Source organism: Lutra lutra, chromosome X (genome assembly GCF_902655055.1).
Source record: "Lutra lutra chromosome X, mLutLut1.2, whole genome shotgun sequence".
Taxonomy (NCBI): Eukaryota; Metazoa; Chordata; class Mammalia; order Carnivora; family Mustelidae; genus Lutra; species Lutra lutra.
The window spans coordinates 18870916-18895678 of record NC_062296.1 but is presented as its reverse complement, the minus strand read 5'-3'; the positions used below and the strand labels follow the sequence as shown (position 1 = coordinate 18895678).

General features: G+C 40.2%; 1 protein-coding gene across 6 annotated transcripts in view; it reads right to left on the bottom strand.

Moving 5' to 3' along the window:
* Positions 1 to 10734: 10734 nt before the first annotated feature.
* Positions 10735 to 24763, bottom strand: part of MBNL3 (muscleblind like splicing regulator 3) — a 100230-nt gene continuing 86201 nt past the window's right edge. For 2 of the 6 annotated variants that reach the window (XM_047716284.1, XM_047716282.1), the window contains exons 3-9: positions 23317 to 23508; positions 21984 to 22220; positions 18760 to 18910; positions 17269 to 17304; positions 14459 to 14553; positions 13444 to 13517; positions 11403 to 11491 (exon numbers count right to left, since the gene is read on the bottom strand). In XM_047716284.1, coding sequence (XP_047572240.1) covers positions 13461 to 13517; positions 14459 to 14553; positions 17269 to 17304; positions 18760 to 18910; positions 21984 to 22220; positions 23317 to 23508 — 768 coding nt within the window. In that variant the 3' untranslated portion in view covers positions 11403 to 11491; positions 13444 to 13460. Of the gene's footprint in view, positions 11492 to 13443; positions 13518 to 14458; positions 14554 to 17268; positions 17305 to 18759; positions 18911 to 21983; positions 22221 to 23316; positions 23509 to 24763 lie in introns of all 6 variants that reach the window. The other 4 variants (XM_047716280.1, XM_047716279.1, XM_047716281.1 and 1 more) reach the window with 4 other exon arrangements.

The window sequence follows — 24763 nt, the reverse complement described above, 5'->3', positions numbered from 1 at the left end:
TCCTCACCCCTCCCTTTTCTGACTAAATTTCTTCCTCTGTCCTTGTCAAGTGTACATAAATCTTAGTAATGGCTAAACAAGTCTTTCCCTAGCCTCACAATCCCCCACTTTTCCTCAGGGACCTGGGAGCCCCCTCTTTGAAATGCAAACACCAAGGGCTATAGAACCCCAGATCTTTGTTCCTGTAGGAGGGTCACAGCTTAACTTTCCTGGACACCTTGCTTCAATTCGTAAAACTATCTCTCAGGGGTAAAGATATGAAAAGTTTATTTCTCCTACGGAGAAAGTCAACACCGGTGGTCTCCCCCGTTACAGGATAAAGTTAGAACCAACTACGAATGGCAAAAGGTGCTGTCAAGTCTTCTTACCTGAGGACCAGTAATTATTGACCTTGTAAACATGGATGTATTGGGTTCCATCCACTTGGCCATATAAGGGGGTGATTCCTTTCTGCCTTTGCAATTTCCTTAGTGGATTGCCCATGGTGTGCATCCCCTTTTGGCTCAACGTTCATCCAATAACAAAAGTGTTTTCTTTCACTACTACCTTTGGCCTAAGCTTTCCAGTGTCCCCATGTCCCCATGTCCCCTTTGTGGAGAGGATTTTTGGGTTGGAAGGTCTTGTTCTTTGTTATATTTCCCCAACAGTAGTTTGGTTTGTCTGGAGTTGTACAGAGGGCAAGCCCAAGGCCTGAGCACAGAAGATTGCTGTGTTAAGAGTGTAGGCTTTATCCCACGAGGCAGTGAAGAGATCTGGGAGATTTATAGTCAGGGAAGAGAAATAATGAATTTCCATCTTAGAAAAATGACCCCAGTAGTAATGCGGAGGGTGGATTGGGAGGGAGAAGGGTCAAGTGGCACAGCACTAACTGTGGGCAAGATAATAATCTTAAAATACTATTTAAGGTTTTTCTTAGTTTGTTATTACTCAAAGATTATTCTTGGATTGAACTTTCCCTAAGCCCCATAACATTATCTAGACCTGTGTATGTCTATGTCCACCAGAGGGGCTTCTCTCCTGGATGTGGAGAGTAGAGGGCAAAAGCTGTGGTTGTAGCCGCATGTCTGCCCCTCCTGGGCCATTTTTCCCGAATGGTTCATGTGCCTCTCTGGCCCCACAATCTCATCCCAGTGACTCTGGAATCCCAAGCGTCTTCAAGATCTATAAGATCTCTGACGGTGTCCTTCAGGAGAAGGGAGTTGCTTATTACAGTTGTCTCTACCCTTGGCTAGTGCTCAGGTTATGGTGAACACTCTCTTGAGATTCAGTGAGGTACCAAAGTCTCATTTATTAGCAGCCCCTACCTGGGACCCCAAATTTTGACCATTCAATGCCTGGATTCATGTGAATTTAGCTTTTCCTACTCTAACAACGCATCAAAAGATTTCTTTAACATGGGGCTTGTAAATAGACATTGACAAGAGCCAAAACACGTTGAATGAGTTACACATATGTTTATTAAATCGTTGACAAAGGCACATCAATAACTACTCACTAAATATACATAAATATATGTGTGTGTGTGTATATATATATATATATATATATAATTAACACAGATGTGTTTCTTTCTTAACTGCCAATTTCCCCCAAGAAAAGAAATGTTCAACTCTTCAGTTCATGAAGGCTAAAGGCAATGTTTCAGTCCCAATCCCATTCTTCTCTACCCTCTCCTTAAGACCGACATTGACCCTCAATGAGTTGACCATCATCTTCTGTAGCCATAGCATCTCTAGAAGCAGGCTGACTGCAGAGACTCTCCAGATTCCTTCGGCACTCTCTCGGGTCCTGTTGGTAATGGCCGAGGTGTCTGCTTTAGCCAGTGTTGGTCGCCACTGCTTTCTGCTGGGGGCACACTGCTACCCTGTGATTGTTCACCCATCTCCCTCTTTGTACCTATACATACATGCAATGTGCTGAATCATTCATGGGTAGGGGAGGCAACCTCCCTCATTCTCATCAGGAAAACCTACAGTTTTTCTTGCATGTGTTCCGCTTTGCCCCAGGTGCTCTGCCTGCCTCTGTACTGCACCCCATTTCCACGCATGGCACTAAAATGCTGGCTACACTGACCAGAACTTCCTTCTCACACGGATTTCTTCTTCTGAGTTCCATTTTGGAATGCTGTCCCTTTGCGTCGGGCATCTGTTTGTGAGGACAGGAATTGGACCCACTGTTCCTCTCACAAACGTCACCCTTCCATCCGGGTGGCTGTCCTTGCTCTCATTGGAGCTCTCAGCTCCTAGTTCCCACATACCATAGTCCTCCTGCCTAAGGGAAAAAGCTAAGTCTGAGCACTGAAAGGAAAATCTGGGCGGACTCAGTTAAATGAGCATGGCCCGTACAAGAAAGAGTAAAGAAAAACATCAGAATCTGTGTGTCCCTCTGTTGAATATCAGCCATGTGTCAGCATTAGACTCCTCGAGAAATGGGATCATGGATTAGGCCTATCCTGTGTCACATTCTTTATCATAGACACTGACCACAGGAGCGGATTCTGGCCTGTGGAATTTTGGAACGTTTACTATCTGGTCAGTATTTTAGGTTCATTATTCTATCAGAACTTTCCTGACAATAACCAAATTACAAGAATCTTCCTTTTGGGCCTTCTTGAGGTGGTGAATGACTGTGCCACTAATCCACAGGAAATGTGATAGCTGCTAAATGCTGTTTGTTCTGGTAAAAAACATATACCCCTTATCTAGACATGCGACCTTCTGGTATTTGGCCACCGGAGAGTCATGCCTTTTTTTTTTTGATTTATTAAGTAAACGTTACACCCCATGTGGGACTAGAACTCAGGGCCCCGAGATCAGGCATCATGTAGCTCTGCTGGCTGAGCCAGCCAGGTGTCCTGAGTCATGACTTTTTAAATACAAACACTCCCAGGGGGCAGCCCATAAACACTGCCAGTCTAACACTGTGGTGCGAATGGTCTCCTAGATCTCAGCTCTGAGCTGCTCTCCATAGCCTGAGATGCCCAGCGGGGAAGTTCTGAAGGAATGAAGTCCAGATCTGTCTGGGTGAGCAGGTCTGATAAGTTGCTACCATGGAGCTTCTAGAGAGCCAGAGACCACCATGGGGGATGAGAAAAGGAGGCTCCTAGAAGGCTGCTGAATAGAGGTTGAAAAGTGCCAAAGTCAACAGTGTACAGCCAGTTTTGCCTGAGGGTCAACCTCCCTTCGGCCTGATAGAAACTCCATTTTGATGGGGTTTGGGAATGCCTGCCCTGAATTCTTACCTATCACACGCCAGTTTCCAAGAAGACATAAACTGAATTCCGAAGAGGCCAAAGACCTTTTGTTAATGTCTATATGTTGAACTGGTCTTCACTTTGGGATTATCACAGACTCACAGAAACATGGACAGTACACCCGAGGGCTCCAAGTTGGCTTATTGGGAAATGCCACCATGGGAACCATGCTCAGAAAGAGTAAAGTGGGGCACCGGGGACAAGGGAGCGCTTAGCTCTGTAGGATTCAGCCGACACTGGACCTCCTCCTTGGCCCCCGGCAAAGTTCTAGACACGTGAAGAAAGATTCGAGTATTCCAAAGACTCTTCACCTCTGTTTTCTATCAGCTTGACTACCAAATAGTGGCCAATGTTTTTAAGTATTCAGAAATCTGACAGAATAAAGTATTACCGAGTTACATTTTGCTTTCTTAAGGAACAAAAATGATTATCTTTTCTTCCAGTGCCATTTGTTAGTGAAAAGCAATTTTAAATGAGAGAAAACATTGTGATGGAAAAATTCACGCATCTCATTGTTACAAAACCATTGATGCCCATCTTGGAGGGAAAAGAAAATGGAACGAACAACTCGGGTTTCATATGTTCCACTGAAGATGCAAGATAGAAACAAATAACTGGAAAATACGAACTTATAATAACATATCTTAGGAAATGCCTCAGAATTTCTGAAGCACAATAGAAGCCAGCAAGCATTATCTCAAAATGTTTAGTTTTCTTTTACTAAAATACAAATGTGCCTTTTTTGTGTTAGTAACTTCAATATCAGAGAAATAATACATCTAATACAATGAGTGTATCATCTATATAATTCATAATACTTCAGGTATATTTGGAAATAAATTTCTTCTATGTATGAAATAGAACTTGGGACCAAGTCATAAATTGAAATTTTATACTAGAATTACTAAATATTAGGATTAATCTACTAGAACAGGAATAGCTTTTAAGTAAACTCCTAATGTATGAGTACGGATTCATAAAAAAAAGGCAGAACCATGAAATTTATGCGTTTTATTAAAAGAACCAAAAAATAAACAACACAAGTAGCATACTAAAATGACTCGCATAAAGCACACTTTTAAACACAAATGAGCAGTACAGCACTATAACTTGGGGGTGGGGATGGAAAAAAAAATCAAAGCATCTACCCTATTGATAGCAGTTGAGGGAATGAACTATGGCATTTTGGAGGCAAAATATGTTGGGAAGAGTTTTCATCTGTAAAATATCGTGGTCATTATTTAAATCCATAATTGTTGCACATGGCTAATAATTTTCCTACCTACAGGTATTTTTAAATTGACATTCTTTTGTCCCAAATTTGTGCTTCATTTTCTACATTGTACTGGATTGTTGTTACATAAATGCACAATGTTAGCCCTTAAAAAAAAAAAGAATACATTGAGAAACTTCTTTTATTAAAATTTAAATGATTGTAATTTGGGGGTATGATAACAAATGGTTCATTTGCTAATAACTGAAGCAGCAACAACAATAATAAAAGGAAATTTATTTTGCAAAGGTCAACCCCAGAACCCAACAATAGGATGGTCGTCTCATTCTCTCAACTGCTAGACACAAAAGACAGCAACACAGAATAATTTGGTTTCCATCATGAACAGACAGCATCCATATACAGAAATAAAGCTTTGCAACCATGCAGTTCTATGACAGATAAATCTGTATGTTGTGTGTTTTGGGAGAAAAAGCATGGCCCAAAGTGGGGTTACTTTTAGGTCTTGTTACAGAGGTACTTTTAAAAAAAATTAAAGGATTATGATGTAGAAGGTGACTAGTGAGAATTTTTACAATAACTTCAAATAGTTGGGACTTAAAGTGATACATTTTTTTTCTTTTTGGTCTACTATTATTGAGGATGGGTTCTATTTAAAGATAAAATTTCTGTGGAATCAGCCTGCTTTGGAGTATTACTGGGTAGTTCTTTCCTAGGCAAAGCCAAGTGGAGGGGCTGGAAACTCTATGGACTAGTCCAATGAAGCCCTTTCCTGGATTTAATAGCAGAGGTCCTTTTTGGGCCTCAAGTCATTCACCTTTTGTTATGTTTCCTTCTCTAATCTGACTCACCGAAACACAGCCCCTGTGTTTCAGCTCCAAAGAGTATGACCCAATGGTGGTCAGCATGGATAATGTGTCATCAATTAATTCGTTCTCCTTTGTGATGCTTTTAGGTTCATACTTACTATATTATAGATGATTCTTCACTTAAAATTGTATATTTCTCTTGGCTTTATGAAAATATACTGTTGTGGCTTACAGGTTCACAGGGGACTATCGAAACAAGAACACAGGGTGAATAGGGAAAATATGCTGGTGGTGAGGTGGAAGTTGGAGTCCCTAACTATAGAATGTGTGAATGCTTACAAGTGGACCAGCGCAGATGCTGGTCAGATGGTCAGGCTGTTAGTTGCAGAGCTGACTCTTGAGTGATTAAGGGCTGAAGGGGGGGAAAAAAAGACAGAAATTTCTAACCAAATGGCCCTGAGCTATTGGACAACTGTAAGGCTTGGACTGCTTTCTGGCTTTGGCTCGTTTTCCTCTCTCTGTAAGGGAGAACCAGCAAGATGGGTAGCGATACTGATACCAGCTCCCCTGATCCCAGGGTGGGGTCCTTCTCCAAGGAAGGAACCTGTGTTCCTTCTCACTTCCTCCTGTGACCTAACCTCATACCTTTCTGACCTCATTGCCTGGAGGCAACAAAAAGTTAGATGGGGGAATGATAGGTGATCAGGGAGCTGAAATTGACAGAGATGGTCTGATTGAATCATCCTTTTCCAACTCCTACATATGTGAGATTTGGGCTGGTTCTCTTCTGTTTAGTTAAAACAGTAAGAGGCTGTATGGCACCGTGAAGCACTTTCTAATCCAGTAAAGGCAAGTCAGAGGACAGCTTCCACTGAACAGGTATAAGGTAAGTAAAAACATTTATAAAGTTGAGCCAGGAGCATTTCTTTCTTCTGTTGGAGGGAATGAAATGCCCCGGGCTGGCCGTACACAACTGTGAAACTAAGTCTTTCCATGGTTGCCAGTTGGGTTTTGGGATCTGCATTTTAAAGAAGTAGTGATGAATGTTAACACTTTTAATGGTCACTTAAGTGGATATTAACTGATGTAAGGAATACCTCTCAATTGGTAATTTTCTGTGAAAGATGAAATCTAAGTTGATCAAAATGAGAGGGTAATTCAGTGCTTGCAACCATTGAAAAAAGAAAACCTTTGTCAGAAACCTGCCTGGTGTGTGTGTGTGTGTGTGTGTGTGTGTGTGTGTGTGTGTGTTTACAGTGGAGATTAATCTAAAAAGTCAACAATCTTTCCTACTGGTTTTGCAAAAAAAATGAGGGATCTTCGCTCTTGGTCAGTGCTGTTAGCTAGCTGAAGGTGACCCTAACCTGTTACCAGTCTTTTCTATTGGTGAACCATAGCAAACCAGAAAGCCTCCTCAACAGCAAAGCAACATCGTGCTTTAGCTAAGTCTTCTAGCAAAACCCCCCTCCTTCTCAAGGCCTTAGAAATAACTCTATCTTACTAACTTTTTCGCTATTATCACAGATCTCTTATATTTAAAAAACAAAAGCTCCAAGCATAGCGTTCATGGACTATGTACAGAAGTGCAAAAAAGGTGTGTCTCACACAGTCGCACCCTAACTGAGACCGTCAGTTAACTGCAGCATATGTCTCTCAAACACTGTTAAGGGGTCATTCCACAGTACTTTTACACAAGGTTTTACAAATATGAATGAATTCACTTCAAAATACACATCCATCTTTCTCTAATCCTCATTTGGATGTGTTGGGGTGGGTACGTAATTCCAGAAAAGAGAATTTTTGTAGGGACAGCTATGCCTCCTGCATAGAATAATTTGGAGTAAGTAATGTTATGAAAAAAGGTCAGGTAATAGATTAGAAGTGCAATGATCACGTTTTGAAGTTGAAATACTGTGGAATAACCCTATCCACACAACAAATTCTATTAGCTATAAAGCCTGACTCTAGAATCCATGTGTTGTAAACTTTTTGATGAGAAAGTCAAACAAAGACACAAAATCAGCTTTTGCATGGCAAGGTGGGATTAAAGAAAAATTCAGCCAGATCTGTTCTCTGAGTTTTGAGCTGTACCTTCTACATGCTCATACTGTCAAAAACCATGTATAGTTAACAAGTAAAATTATCACAAAAAACCACGTGTCTAAAGGTAGCCATGTTGTAGTTTTGTTGCTAAAGCAACAACTAAATATAATCAGTTAAAATTATTATTTGTATATAAAGTTAAGTTTGTTCTTAAACTGTGAACTGTAAAGAATAGTTACGGACTATAATCTACATTTTGTCATGTTTCGGTGTCAGTTTAGAACTATCTAGGTGGGTTGAGTACATGTAGTAAATCTTAAACTCTTCTCTAACTTTCCTGCAAAGTTAAATTTGTTAGTGACTTAGAGATATAAAAGTCTAATAAAAAAGTCTAATAAAAACCTTAAAAACTCAAAAGAAAAATGAAAACCTGGCACCAGTTAGTGACTTGGTGCTCAGAACCTATCTTTGCAATTATTATCTACAGTTTGATAATGGTATCAACTAAGTTTGCAAAAAAATTTGTGATACTCTTTTAGATACTATTCATTCTGGTGCCTTCAACAGGCACTGGTAGAATCAACAATGAGGTCACTATCTTCCTACATCTAGTCAACACAACTGGGAGAGAGCCTATTTCTCTACTTCTATTTCAATGTGTGTAGAAATGGAGAAGGGACAAAAAGAAAAAGGATTCCAGTTTCTAATCACACTGTGCATTACAGCCTACCCTACAGACTAAAGTAAGTCGGAACCTTAGTGAACACAGCCCCGTGGTACAGGACAACACTTAATGGCAAGATCAAAGTGCTTTCGCATGTACAAAAACAGATGGCAAAGGTTGATGGAGGAGGGAGAAGATGGCTTTTCACTTGACAATGAACTACAAATTAGACTCTAGTCTAGACAAGTGAGATGAAATGCAACAGCTGGTTAGAGAATCATGCTCCAATTGCAAAAGTAAATACTGTATTTAAATAGCGATTTTATGAATCCATTTGGTTTTAATTTCATCTTAATCCCTCTTTAAAATATACTTCTGTTCACATAGTGCCTTCAAAATTTTTTTGAACTACTAAAAACTTCTTAACAGATAACTTTTAGATTAGATTGTTTTCTCTGTATACCTGACCTGTTTTACCCAAGTTTCAGTACTTTTGCCTATTTTTGCAAAAGGCTGAGAGAAACGGACAAAAACAATAATTTTGGATAAATAAGAAGCCCTTGTACAATACAAAGCTTATAAAATGTCAACTAAGAATCACAAGTGGTTAGAATTTTATATATACAACTCATCCAGTAAATTATTGTTTAGAGTCACTGATTAGTTTTGTGACTTGGCTTTTTAACTGGAAATTTATAGTCTAATGACTCTCGTTTCTTCGTTTCTTTCCTTGAATAAAGAGAATCTGCATTAAGTCATTGCACAACTAGTTTAAAGAGTGCTATCTTACAATTGCATGTTTGTCAGCGTTCTTTTGCATCTGATCAAAACTTTAGAGCCTTGAATCTTCTTTCTTTAAATTCACTTACAAAGTTAACTTTTACAATGCCAACTCTTTCAAATATTGTGGCACCCAAAACTCCAACTACCTGAATATCCTTCACTGAACCTCTTACTGAAAAATAAGTCATCACTGATGTCTTCCAGTGCTCACAGCATCATAAAAACCATGGTACGCTATGCTTCTGGTCTACGTACATCTTCCTCAGAAGTTTAAAGGGTTAAATGAGACAGTATATTGTATCAAAACATCAAAACTACACAAAAGAGTTCGTTTTGCACTGAAGACATCTCTATCCCCCTTAAGGAAGAAGCCCAGACTAGCTTGGGTGCTTCCTTCCTGGGTTTGTGGGCTTAGCTCTGCCTTTCTGGAGAGGCACTGGCACAGGATCTATACACAAGTTATTTCACAAGGTTAAGATTTTGGGAAACAGAAATGAAGTGGTTCAAAGAATCAACAGGTCAAAGTCTGGACCCCTCTCGTTCTCTAATGCCAGGCAATACTGTTAACAGATGACAGTGTCTTGACGCAAGCAAGACCATTTAGAAATGACTGATGACCGTGATTCGGGATTGATCATCAAGAACAACAGAATGTCAGCTACCGTGCAGCTGATTTTGCTCTTTCGTATTCTGAGCAGAATGGATCTACTTTGGAATTAGAGTCTCGAATGTTCTGAAGCACCAACAGCACGAAACAGAGGAACAACCGAAAGTTGGGAGATTTTTCTGGGTCTCACTGCCACCGATTAGGTAGGTAGCCATGGGCAGGTCACGTGCCCCGGGCCCTAGTTTCATCCCTCTTGAGGTTGTGCCAACTCCATTGTTCTGTGATTCAAATGCTGCTAGCCAGCTTAAGGAATCCTAAATCGGATTTTCTCTTGGCTTCTCATTTTCACGAAGGAAAACAAATCCGCTATATGTATTAAATTTGCTGACTGTATGCTTTCTAGTGAAAGAATATGTATTTAGTAGAAAATATTATACCTAGGTTGATGTGAAGTATCTTAGGGAACCATTTTACTTGGTCACACAATTATTTCAGGAGGATTAGTAATGTGAATTCAGCTCAGCTCCACGGAGCACAGCTGTTCTGTCTCAACCAAAGGGTGCTGAGAACCTCTCTATTACAGTTTTCAAATACATATAAAAACAAACAAATCTAAATGAAGAAACAAAAAAAGGCTTGGTTACGATATGGCTCTATTGTCAATAAAGTCTGGGAAAGGCAACTCGACACAGAGGCTGGCTCCCTTGTTGAAGTGTACAACGGAACTGGAAATTCGTGTGAACAGAAGCTAAAGTCAACTGTGGACGGCCTTCCTAGCAGTTGTGAGTAAACCAAAGACTCACTTGAAATGCCTTCCTACCCTCCTCCTCACCCCCACTGTTTCTCCAGACCTATATTCACGCTCCAGCTGTGATCAGCGGGGAAGGCTATCCATTTGGGAAGAAAAGGCCTCACTTGGAACCAATTCCCTTTCACCCTGACTTTTGCAAGACTGCCTCTTATTATTCAGAGTAGTCTAAAGAGAATGCACCATTTTCAGCCAGAGAATGGCACTTGTGTTAAAGGTCACGTTGCAATGGTTTTCCCGCACTTTCCTCTAAAACGTGAAAACCATCTCCATGCCCTCACCTTCCAGTTTAATTTATAACCTACAATCAAGCATACTTTTAAAGCTCCAAATACCAATCTTCAGCTGAAGTTGACAATTGGTTCAGCTTTAGATGCTTAACCTAGGAGATAGGATCCTTGAACCACAAGAAACGTAATGGGCAGTTCACATAAATGCTGAGAAATTCCTTTAAGGGTGAACTGTAATTCTGTAAGCTTTTTGAGGAGTGACATTAGGGGTTCATGTTTTCAGAAGTTCCCTGTTTTTTTTTCTGCAGATAATTATTTCTCTCTCCCCCAAAAAACCCTAGTCATGTGATTGTATTATGCAAGGTCAGTTGGGCAGGTACAAATTATACACATGCATGTTTATAATGAATGTCTGCCCCAAGAAACTTACAGAAATGTTCTGGAGAGAAAGCATATTAACATTAATCTGTTATGTTTTTCAAACGCACATATTTCTGTTTCCCGTTAGTAATATTTTAGTTGAAATCAAACACCACACATCTAGAGGAAAACACTATAGTATGTAAAAATCTAACACAACACACCACAATACAATACAATACAACAGTGAGGAAAATGGTACTGGTTACCTTTGTTACATTCTAAATCAACCCAATAGACTATTGTGTAAACAAAACAGTAAGGTAACACTTCAAAACAGATGAACATTTACCCACTGTGGAGATTCACTCAGCATAATGGTTATTGGAAAAATCACAAAGAATAATGCAACAAACTACAAAACTTTACGGTCACGTTCTACCTACTAATTCAAATAAGATAAATGGTAGTTACTCATTTTCTATGCTGTTTTAACATCTCCACTGACTGTTTAATGCTTTACTGGTTTTGTCAATTGAATCTGTTGGTTGGTCGATGCATTTTGTTTAATATATTGACCGCACCACACTTATTGTTGCGTTGGTAGAAGAGGACCTATGAGAATATACATGGAAAGGCCATATGGAGGTTCTCATGGAGAGATCTTGATACTCCATAACTCTGTTGTTCAGAATTTCAACTGAAATGGAAAAAAACAAAACAAAACAAAAAGAGAGAAAGAGTGAGAAATATTAATGGGTTATTGAAGTAGGAGTCAGGATACTTGGTTCTTGTGCGAGTTCTGTATGTGAACTGCCAATATATCCCCCACTTCGAGTTTCATATCCTACATCTGTGAAAATGGGGCTGTTGGAAAGGGTCCCAGAGAGTCATACGGCATGACAGTTCATGACCGCACTGAGTGCTAGTGCTCAGAATCGCCCTAAGGTGACAGACATGTGCTCAGGCATTTAAGATGTCATCCACACAATGCCTGAATGTGTGGATGAACAGCCACCCATCTCTCCACTTCCATCTCTCCAATGTACATTCAAACGTACATTGGGAAAACACGTTAGATACGCACCATTTTGAAACACGCAAATATTAAATATACTTGAAACTTTTTTTATCTGAATGGTTTGGAGCCATGCAGAAATAGCCAAGGTGTGAGATCTAGGTAATATAGCATTTTACAAAACTATGTTTTTGAACTCTGGAGAAATTGTCAAGATCTATTACACACGGAAGTGATTATGGTATGCCAAATACATCCAAAGTTTCCAATGGAATCTAGCGAAAAGGAATCACGATTCTCAAACAGGAGCTGTTGGAAAGCTCGTCATGATATTTGACAACGTTTGTTTACTTTATTGTAGAGCAGCCCATGAGAATCGGGCAGATGTTTGCAAAACCTGTATGCTCATGTTGGATGCTAATCCCAAGTTGCCACCATCCCAGATGATTCCTGTGAAAACAACTACGATTTATAGCTAATTCCATTATTCCATGTATTCGACAACATTTGTTTACTTTATTGTAGAGCAGCCCATGAGAATCAGGCAGATGTTTGCAAAACCTGTATGCTCATGTTGGATGCTAATCCCAAATTGCCACCATCCCAGATGATTCCCGTGAAAACAACTACGATTTATAGCTAATTCCATTATTCCATGTATTCAAAGGTATCTTTTAAAAACATTCCTTATGCTTGAAAGGACTTGTTTGTCTAATGGTCTAACGTGCAGTCAGCCATAGGCTCTGTCCAGGAGTTCATGTTCTAAGCCAGGTTCTGGGGAACTAGTTCACCAAGAGAACAGAACCATCACCTCTGTCAATTAAACGAAACACTCCAGCCCTGAGAACCTCAAACTTTCAATGACTAATATACGCAATTCAGAATCCATACACTTGCTTAATAAGTCCCTATCAGTCATTAATTAAGATACCTAGGAGTCCTAATTGGCTTGAAAAGTCACATTTCCAAGTGAAGGACTGCTTAAATTAAGTGTGTGCTTTGCCTGGCTCTGGACCGAGCAAATGGGAGATCAAAGCGGTGGGGGCTGGGGAGGGAATCCAAAAACAACAATTTTTTAAAAAGCCACAATTTGATGAAAATAATGATTACATTACTAAATTATGTCACTCAAAATTCAAAACAGCTGGAGCAATTCTGATAGACTTACATGGAAAGCAACACAAAATGGCAGAGCATAAAAAGCACGATCTTTTACGACATCATGGGAGAAGCATATTGCTGTCTTTTAAGATATTCATTGTAGTCAGACTGTGACAAAATTACTTTGCTTCAACAACAGCAACACAACGAAGCTAGAAAAGTGTTAAGGAATTAATATTCAAAAGTGATCTGTGCCTTGGGCTGACAACTCACACTCCTTTAATAACAGGAAAACATCTCAGAATTTGTAAGCTCACTGGGAAAACAGTACTGGCTGTCATTTTTTTCACAGAAAAAAATTGCGTATTTGCTCTCCACATTTCAATTTGGAAAATTTGGAGTGCTAAACTCAAGCTCTAAGTTATAAGCAATGCCTACTAATGAAAATATTTACCAAAGCCTTTAGCAAATGCAATTGTGTAAATAAAAGATATCTATAAATAATATTCATATTAATACTTAAAGAAACTTACTGTTCTACTGGTAACTTCTACATCTGTGAAACAAACATGCTGCTATTCAGTTCATCTATTGATAATGGGGGTATCTATAGTAGTGAAAAAGATTGTAGATTAAAATAGTTTCTTGAAAGAATCCCATTTATTTTGTTCACTGTTTGGACATGGCAATTAAAAAGCATAATTAATTTTGCAGAAAAATTGAGACATATTAACCATATCCACTAATAGTTAATTTTGCAAAGCATGGATTAGAATGTGGCTTATTCCCCCAGTGGATTAACGCTCTGTGTGCTGTGTGGTTATCACACTTGTAATTGAAGCAGCGGTGGAATGTGCAGTCTTAAAGCGCGGATACCACCTTAATAAGGCAAAATGGCCCTCATGTTACATGATGACTGTTATATGTATCTCATGACAATTTGGAGAACTCTCCCCCACTTTAAAATTTGTTTTGGGACTCTGCCTATAAATACCTAAAGCAAATGAAAATCACAACAACACAGGCACATCTAATGCCTGTGTGAGATCTCTGATGTCATCACTGAGTGTCACCGAGTGTCAGAGTGTCAGTGTGACATCTCTGATGTCATCACGGGGTAATGGTAAGGATATCTGAGTCCTGGAAAGAAGTGTATTATTTGGCTCTTTCCAGCCGGTGTGAAGGTAAAAGGCGATGATAGTACTCAGTGCAAGTTCAAACACAATAACCAAAACAATGGTAATAAAATAAAGCAAATTCTTCTCTTGACCAATGAGGAAGCATTCAAGGAGTACTTCATATATGTGTTTGAGGATTGGTGTGACAGCAGCGATCGTGAGCATAGTATAGAAAGAGCGACCTCTGGTAACTAATTCAAAATGAGGAAACTGCTGGTTCGTTGCAGGAAGATACACAAAATGTAATGACTCCTTAAGAAACGCACAGAAGGACGGATCAATGTCTCTCGCCAATCCCAAAGGCATATACGGGGCCTTACCAACATACGGTCGTTGTCTAGGTCTGAACAGGTAAAAGAAATAGCCAAACCTGATTGCCTGTAGCCGCCGCAGCGAACGGAAGGTTGGTGGCAGGTGTTGTTGCCGCAGACACAGTGGTAGGAGGCGCGCCGTGCATCATGGGCACTTTCAGTAGGAAACCATGGAAGCAACACATGGGAGGGTGGAGGGTTTATGCAACCAGGACAGAAACGATGGGATGGAGCGTGGTAGGTACCACAGCAACAAGCCATGTGACATCATCGTAATGGACACACCGGGACGCAACATGCAATCACAGTCAGTGCAAAGCAACACAGCATGGAAGGGGGAAAAATTTAAAAAGAGAAAAGGGGAAAGCCAATTATAGTCACCATTGAAGAAAATGGAATCATTCTCAACAGCTCGTTGTTCAGCAGAATCCCATTAGATAGTTGACTTAAAAGGCCACGTTGTCAGAAGGGGTTATGATGAGCGCATACGACAAAAGCTGATTTTACCAAGGCTAGCTATCAGAATACCTAGTCAAGCAGACAAGTGACTGGGAGGCACATCTGAAATGTGAGTGGGAAAGTGTGAATTGGTGCTTGGGTTCACTAACTTAGAGACCTGAGTATCATCACTAGATTGGCAGTGCAAAGAGACAGTTACAGGTAGACTTACCTGATCTACATACACGCACACATACACACACACACACACAAAAATGGCAGTTTGATTGGTGGTATATGGTGGGCAAGTATATGAAGAATACAGTGGGCTATGCACACAGGTGTTTAAAGTCCACCTCTGGCAAATCCCTTGGAAACCTAGGCTGCTTGTCAAACACACACATGGGGTCCTTCCTCGTAAACATTCGACAAAACCGTGTCTTCATTGCAATTATTAAAGCAAGGACTGTAGGGCTAGCAGCTGTCACATCTCTTTCAGATTTTTTTTCCCGCTTTTTCTAGTTTGTATCTTATTTTAGAAGCTTTTGGGATGCTTTTCTCGTTTCTAGCTCATTCTGGAAAGCAAACTAAGGAATTAACGTGTGAATGGTACGGCGCGAATGGCGAGCGTGCATATATAATAATTTATGTCTACATCTATTGAATTCAGATTTTCTGAAAGTCTACAGAGTAAGTAAATGGCCTGGAGAGAGGAAAATCAATATACAACAATGTCACAGAAACCACAAATGTACCCCAAGCGGTGATTAACAGAAATCCTGTAGTCACCCCTTAAGCGTATCTCCAGTTACCCATTACCTACAGACATCACTTAGTGTATCACCTGCCGATTCTAAAACCACCCTCGTTTTCCCTTTCGGAGCACACCAACTATACCAGAAGCAGTGCGCCACTGAAGCATGCAGTTTGCATTCTTACACAGAGCTCTTAGGTGAAAAGATAGGGGGGCAGAGTCACAAAATGTGAAGACAGAGATGCAGTTTACCAACTTGCAGAAGTCTGTTCTAATCATACGCGTGTGATGCTCCTGTTAGTATCAGTGGACATGGTTTACCTTCTACAGGGGACAGCCAACCGCTCCATAACTGAGGCCCCACCTCCAAGGCCAGGGGTCAACCCTTGCTATGTTCGTGAGTGCTACTATTGTGTGTCATTTTGATCTTTTTGTTTCAGTAAACCTGTTTGTCCCTTTGGGGTTCTGCATCTGTTCTGGTCAACCAACAGGACAGACGTCAGGCTGTGGCAAACTCTCAAAAACTATGAAAAGTCTTGGATGGATAGGACATGGGGGGTGAGGGGTGTGGTGGGACAATTCCTCCCTGTGTCTGTGCCCATGGGCTGGTGGAACTGCGAACTCCTACAATGCAAACAAGTCTCTTTCTTCTCTTCTTCAGTGTTAGTCACGGTAAAAATGGTCTTGAGATGGCTACCAGATGTATTGGTGACTGATTAAAGGATCCGTGGGTAGATTGTTAAGAATCACATATCCCCAAAGAGTCATTTTGAAACGATTCTGTTGTGCCTGGTTCCCATGCACCTGGCACTTCCTCCCAGAACACCATGGAATTCATCCCAGAACACCAGAGAAGGCTCTAGCTTTGCCTAACTCATCCCTTGTCAACGTAGAGTACTGAATGATTAAGATCTCCTGGATAACTTTGGTGGGAGGAGGAGGGGAAGAACTGTTTTGTTAGACTTTACAAATTACACGTTGAAAGCAACAAATGTAAAGCTAAGAATGAAACTTCCCATTCTGGCTGGCTAAGGAAATGCTTCAAAATATTTCAGCTGCAGTTTTTAGGATGAAAGGAGAGGGTCCATATTGGGCTCACCTCCATATTGGGATCACCTAGGACTCAAGAGTGTAGCACTGTTGTCATTCTACAGAGATGTGAAACAGACAGCACCCTATTAAATCTTCACTATCCAGAAAATGTTCAAACGGTGCTAAACTATCAGCTTTAAAATACAAAAGTGCAGAATTCTCTTACTTTCTTCCTACTTGGGACGAAGTACCCTAATCTGCTTATAGCTTAGCATGCAACTGGCTTTCTAGGATGTATATACATATAAATGACTCCAATCATGGTCTATCTGCATTATAATAGCAGGAGAGGGAAAGGTCCCTAGCCACAGTGTTGAAACTAGAGTGAGAAGCAAGTACCTTCTTGGAAGTTTTGTTGTTAATATGCTTGGCCTTCCATAGAGCAAAGGCAGACCACAATACCATTTCCAAGCTTCTTGACGTTGTTTCCTCTCTTCTTTGTGCCCTGACGCTTTCCAAATGACCCTTCCTCCCAAGCCAGTGGCCCGTGAACCACATCACCCAATCACTCATCTCTTTCACAGTCATGACAAAAAACCACTTTTTTGGATTAAAAAAAGGTGAGAATGTTTGTACAAAACCTACCAACGCTTGAAGCGGGTGCCATGCACAGTATTGGCCCTGTACACCATGCAGAAAAGCGTGAAAAGTAAAGGAGAGAGATTTCATTATTAAATCTTTACAGAGAGAAATCATTTTTAACTAGAAAGATATTCTTTGCAATATTAATTAATGAGCACATGCAAATCCAGTAAACCCCATGCTTACAATTACAGCTTAGTTTTAAGCTCCCCAACCCTGGTAATCAAAGTAATTCTTGGATTCTTAGGTATAAAAATGAACATTAATTTTTTTCCTTAAAGGAATTACCTCGCTTAAATTGCATTTAAATTACCACAGCCTCGTCCACCATAGGCTTTTAATCAAGAGGGGGCACAGAGACTGACAGATTTTAATTTTGTTATTAATTGAGGGGAAAGGGATTCTTCTGATATTTCGTTCCTAAGTCTAGACTTTACGTTAGCCATATCCAGCAAAAAAAGTCTAAAAATTATAAAACTTCTGTTTTTAAAATAAAGAACTACTGTGGTTAGTAACTAAAGACTGGGTTTCTATGGTTTCCTTCTAAATTAATTAGCTGATTAATTTACCAATTAACCAATGGGTGTTTTCAAGTGTAGGTATACAATGCCATGTGTTTAGTATGTTTATGTAATTAATAAGGCTTTCCAACCTAATTTGAAAGTATGTCAGCTTCATTTAATAATAGTTTCCCAACTGGGGCATTTATGATTCTTGTAAAAAAAAAATCTACTGTACTCCCAGTGGTTAGTATTTTCAATTTATTCCTAAGAGACTATATGATCATTCTTAAGTACTGAACCACAGGAAGAACAGTATTTCCCCTTATATATGATATTTATTTGAACAAAATTTTCTGTTCAATTTGGCACAAAACCGTTATGCTATTACATACATTTGAATGTAGAAGGTAACAAAATTTCCTGCACAGTATCAGGAAAATATGTTAAACTGCTCTATTTTTTTATATTAATTGATATAAGAGTTAAAGGATAAAAGTATGTGAGATATACATACACATACACACACACATGCCATACTGTCTTATAACTACATTATAAGTTCAAGGGTAGTTTTATTATCACTATCTTTGGCATATCAAAGATACACAGATTATGTATCGTTGCAACGCTGAAGCTGGGAAACACTTTTTTTTTTTTTGAGGGGTGACCAGTGTCTTTTCAAGGGATACCTAAGAGTCAAGGAATTAGTTTGAGACCGAACCAAGTGAAACAATCATCAGAAGCAAAAACTAAGAAATGCTAAAAGGAAAAATGTTGACAGTTTTTCCTCATTTGATTTCAAACCATTACTCTTAAGGAATCATAGAAACATTTGGTTCTATAGACTGGCAGATCAAGTCTAAAAGCCTTATTTTATTTCCAACCCAAACTCCCGCTGACAGTGTTCGCTTTAAAGCTCTTTGGCAGCTGGCGTGCACTGTACACATTCACAACATTGCTAGACTCGCGCGGCCCAGAGCCCTGTTCTCACCTGCAGGGATAAATGCTGGCTGCGGGAGCTGCAGGTTAGCCAGAGCCTGCTGGCAGTGGAAAACACTGGGGTTAAAGACCGGAGTGGCACCATTGGTCTTTTCAAGTGCCGATCTCTTTGGTATCAGTTGAAGCATACCAGGCTGGAGGGCCTGTGAGGGAGGGAGGGATTAATACATAGCACCAGAGAAAGTAAAAAAATGTACTCAAAGCGAGCAAGCAGCAGTTAGATAAGGCATGGCCCGGGAACCCTTTGCCACGGTAGCCTATCCACTGAGCAACTAACTAGATGAGTACTTAGTTCCAAATGGGAAATAAACATACAGGGGAAAAATCCTGATTTTCAACTTCATTCATTTAGGCAAATAAAAAGGGGCCTCCTCATTTGACCAAGATGTGACCCGAAGCTTAACAGCAAATAATCATTTGAAATTAACACCTCGGGGATGTTCATTCCTGAATCTATTACAATGAGATGAGAAGAAGCAACAGATAGAGCAGGAAGGGATTTTTGCCAGCTCAAATTCCAACACGGATCTAGGAGATCAATGGTATATAGATGATAAAACAGATGTCAGGAGTTCAGAGTCTGATACTGTAGTTCCATAAAACAAAATCCAAATTATGGAAGAGCTTCGGGTCCAAATCCAGAACTGTGCTTGTCCCAACTAACATGTAAGGGAAAAGGAAGTAAATTCTTTTCTTCCCCACCACCCGCCTCACCCAGGTGATACAGTTAGCAAAATGCATGCAATTCTCATTTATAGATGCTCGCTGTGCATTTCAAGATGTATCACTGGCTTCATTAAGTCCTTGTCAGGTTTAATTCTAAAATGCATTAGAATTTAAAATCCTTCTTTCATGTCTACACTTCTTTCAAAATCCCACTGTGCTTATAATACTCAGTCAAATTTGTTCCTGATCAGATTCACTGGAGAAGTTTGACATGACTTTTTACATTTTTTTTTTTTTTGTCAGCAAATTACACGTGACTTAAAAAAATGTCCCGGCGATAAGACTCAGGTATGCTCCAAATTCTTAAGGAGACAGGAACCCTTGTGTTGAGTGACTAGCATTATACATGCCAAAAAGAGGGCAAGCCATGACCTCCTTCTTCCTGTGGATCTTAAAATCTAAAGTTATCTCTATTTTCCTCCGGGAACTAAATATTTACCCTTCCCCTCTTTTGCTTTTAAATGCGTGCAAACTGCTTTCGGTGAAGTCAAGCTGAGCTATGCACGTGAACATGAAGAAGGTAAAAAAAAAAAAAAACTTTACAAAGCATTTCAGCTTTGAATCTTTGAAAATATAGAAATCTTACATTTCTTTCTTTTTTTTTATGCCTGGCTTCTTCTATTTATTTTTTAAATTTATTTTTTTAAATTAACATATAGTGTATTACTAGTTTCAGAGGTAGAGGTCAGTGACTCATCAGTCTTCTATAACCCCCAGTGCTCATTATATCATGCATCCTCCTTAATGCCCATCACCCAGTTACCCCATCCCTCCACCCACTCCCCTCCAGCAACCCTTAGTCTGTTTCCTATGATTAAGAGTCTCTTATGGTTTGTCTCCCTCTCTGGTTTCGTCCTGTTTTATTTTTTCCTCTCCTCCCTATGATCCTCTGCCTTGTTTCTCAAATTCCACATATCAGTGAGATCACATGATAATTGTCTTTCTCTGACTTATTTTGCTTAGTATAATACCCTCTAGTTCCATCCACATCATTGCAAATGGCAAGATTGCTTTCTTTTCTTTTCTTTTTTTTTTTGCTGACTGAGTAGTATTCCAGAAAGCTTATATTACTTCAAGAAGTCTCCTTTACTTGATCTTACCTTAAACCAATTCTGGTGGCCAATCTGCCCTTACTGCTAAGATTCTTCTCTGATCAGTTACTCAGAAAGGAATTTTATATTGATATTCACGAGTACTAAATGAAGGCCTATCAGGTAATAAATAGCTAACTCTCTACATGGAAATTTGGGGCTGACTTCTATGTCTTCTACCAAACACACCCAAGTCAGGAGAAATAGACACATACATAGGAAGACCCTATGACTGAGCACGACACAGGTGCTCAATGCGGTAAGCAAGAAGTTCCTTGTACATCCCAGGCATATGAGGACCTTTCCTCTTGGGGGCATACTGCATTCCTCCTCTCTGTTACAGACCCACACTGCTTCTAAACTCTATGCCACCAACAGAAGTGATCAAAGAACGGGAGGGTTGAAACCTGCACTGAACATTCTGGAGACCTTGCTATTTTCGTAGCTTAAAATCCCTTCATTTGAAAGAATTTAAGACAAAAACCACTTGGTAAAGTTTTTTCAAAATTCATCAAGAGATTGATTTCCAGATCAAGAGAGAGAACTGGTGCTGTGTCCTTCCATCTACCCTCCCTGGGAAAAATTGAGAGAAATTTGGACTATTTGCTTTAGAAAAAAGACACGAGAGTCCCACTCCTACAGAATAGGGACTGACTTATTTTGTATAATGAAATAAGTGTTAAGTTCTGGTGATGGCAAGGTAGATTTTGACTCAAGGTGAGGAAAACCTTCTTCACAAATAGAGATGTTTGAAAATAAATATATCTCTTTTAGGAAGAGGCAAGTTCCTGTCATGGGCTTCAGGATCATGTGGGTGAGTATTTTCCTCCTCCCCTCTACAGCCCAGAAACATGAGATTTCATCAGGGTTTGGTCCCTTATGGGGATTATTATACCCTATAACACGAGGAAAGGCTCACATCAAAAAAGAAACTGCAAGTTGCTTATCAAAGTCACGGACAGCTATGACCAACTTAAATAACCCCAATTCCTATTTCTCAACCCATCACACTGGAGTGTTGTGCGTTACTAGCAAAGCATCCCTCATGGGGCCAAGAGGTAACTTATTGCCTTTGTAGGTTATTAGAATGAGTCAGGCTATCAAAAACCACTCAAAAACAATTTCCTGTTTAAATTATATAATTTAGCCTTCCTCTAAAGATGGAAAAAAGCACAGTCGATGAAAAATCATTAGTAAAGCTTTGAAATGATTATTTTGAGAAAATTTCAGTGAATGAAGCAGAATAAACAGGTTCTCTCTTCTCCAGCTCATAACCCTATTCAGAGTGAGATCCATTCATGACCATCCAAGATCGTGGTTACAAGGGTATTCGACAAGCTGGGGAACATACTATCATTACCCCACAATGGCCCACAACACCTGCCTCCTTCCTACTCACCATAGCAGAGGCAGCTGAGTGGTTCATCTGGTGATGAGCTGCCCTGAGTTTGGCTTGCAAGTGTGCAGGAGGATGAAAGTACCTGCACTTCTCCCGGGTGCATCGCCCCTTGATGTAATCCATGCAGATCGTCACAGTATTATCACTTGCCTCAATCATGGAAACATCCGTAGGGTGAGCATAGCGACAATCATTCTCACCACGGGTACAATTTCCACGCTGGAATTCTCGGCAAACCTGAAATTAAAACAAAACAAAACACACATCACACTGATGCCTGGAAGGTGATTAGCTTTTATTTATTTGCCAGCGAGTGCAAGAGCAGTAGTCTACATGATTTTGTCATCCATTTAGGAAAAATCTACAAAGCTGAAGGATAAGGTAAAGCCATAGTCACTGTGAGATGTAAACCTAGACATTTCTAGTCCTAGGGGAAAAAACACTCCGCTCCCTCCCAAGGAAAGTTGTCTGTTTTCCTTACGTTGAAACAGAAGTGCTTAAAAGGACTGTGGAAAACCACTTTATAATCTTCCAGTTAATTCACAGCCTGAAGTGTAATTAGCCAAATTTGCAAGAGGGGGCTGTTTTGCTCAAGTCCAAGATGAGTCTTTATCACACAAGCACGCAATCTTTCCCAGCAAAATCGTGGATCACGACTGAGCTACGTGTCCAATCAGATTGTACTATGATACACTGGCAGGCACTCAAGTTCAGCTAATGGCGTTGACTCTGTAGGAAACGGACTAGTTATTTCTTTCAATCTATGAAGAATGACAAGAGAAGACTGAAGGACTTCCTTAAATCAAAATGCTCTTTGAAGTTTCTTTTACGTTGCCTTTTGGTAGGCAGGCGGTGGGTGGGAGGAGATTTATTATCTAGTCCATCATTCTTAAGATGGAGAAAAAGATTTAGACACTATGATACTCGTTTCACATTCTGCATTCATAGAGTTAGTCTACGTTTTTTTATCCACCCCCCCCCCCCAGTTTGATTATTCTAGCAAGTAGAGACTCATTAAAAATGCAGGTCATTGCAGTCTCTAAAGCAGAAGCCTGGGGGAAAGGAGCGTTCCCACCAGGCTTCCTGTTCCACAGCAAGTCCGCAGCTGGGCACGCTAAAACATTGTTTGACCTGTTGTACAAGCGGATCAATGTCCTTCACAGCAGGGTACAACTGCATAGGAACACCTTTACCGTTTTCCCGAGGCTGTACTCCCTAAGCTAGAAACCCAGGTGCACTTATTTTAGGCATTCCCAACCCCGGGCTCTGAGTATGTTGCTTTGTGCATGAGGTTAGTATCTACCCTATAGGTATTTATATATTTCTCCAATACCTCCAGTTTATCCGAACGCATCAGTTTGGGACCAGCAGCTGCTGGCAATGCGAGAGGCGGGTTTCCAGAAATCAGAACTGGGGCATTCGGTATAAGCTCAGCAGGAACCAGGCCCATCCCAGGATGAGGTAAGTAAGGATTGAAAGCCATTCCAGGATTAGCCGCAAGTGATGGATTCATAGGAAAAGAAGTCTGTATGTTTAAAAGAGAAAAAAGGTATTAGAGGTAAATAGTTTCTTTCTGTTATTTACACAAGGACACATTCTTTCGAAAAGCCTAAGTCATATCCAAATTTACCATTGTTTCTTCTGGTTTCTTTTTCGTCTCATATTAATTCCCACATAGGAGTTGCTTTAAACCAACAAATCTCATTGAGTAACAAATTTATTGGTAAACTGGTCAAACCAGGCACACAATTTTAAGTCACAAATTAGCCACATTAAGTCTTCCTGATGGAATGTCTTTGAAAGGTGTCTTCCCTTGTGCTTCTGTTTTTAACCTAAAAACCATGCCACCAATGATATCATACATGCAGGCAATGTGCCTTGCAGGCCGACTTCAGGTTCTCCTCTTTCCCAGAGTAAAAACTCTGTATTTGAACCACACAAGAGTACTCTGTTTTAAGTCTCTTTTCTCTCTGACGTTCATAGTAAATTTCCCACTGAAGTTACCGCACTCTTTCTCCTGGATACTTTTTGCTTTTTTGCATTTTATAAATGTGAGAACCATTATTACAATTCTCTTTAAAAACTACTGAATTTAAAAAAAAAGATTTATTTATGTATTTGAGAGGGAGAAAGCAACTTGAGTAGGGGGAGGGGCAGAGGGAGACGGAGAGAGAATCCTCAAGCAGACTCCCCATTGAGCACGGGGCTGCCCTGGGGCTGGAACCCAGGACCCCAGGATCATGACCTGAGCTGAAGGCAGATGCTTAACTGAGCCACCCGGGCCCACCCTTACTTACTTTCAAATAGACATTTTTGGTTATCCCACCACCACCTCTGCTCCAGAGTAACTACTCCATTTCATGAATTTGAACAGCTTAGCTTTGGCTAACAACTACCTGTTAAGCAGCCTGTAAGCTCACACATTCAGTTTTTGTTTTGTTTTGTTTTTAAGATTTTATTTATTTATTTGACAGACAGAGATCACAAGTAGGCAGAGAGGCAGGCAGAGAGAGAGGGAGGAAGCAGGCTCCCTGCTGAGCAGAAAGCCCTATGTGGGGCTCGATTCCAGGACCCTGGGATCATGACCTGAACCGAAGGCAGAGGCTTTAACCTTCTGAGCCACCCAGATGGCCCACACATTCAGTTTTTTCTTTCATCCTGCCTATACCTCTATTATAGTCCTTTCCATCAGGGGAGCTAATAAGAACCCATCCATGGGGCTTTAAAGAAAAAAATTCCTAGTGGGTTGAATCTGATTTCTATTTATAGCCTGAAATGGT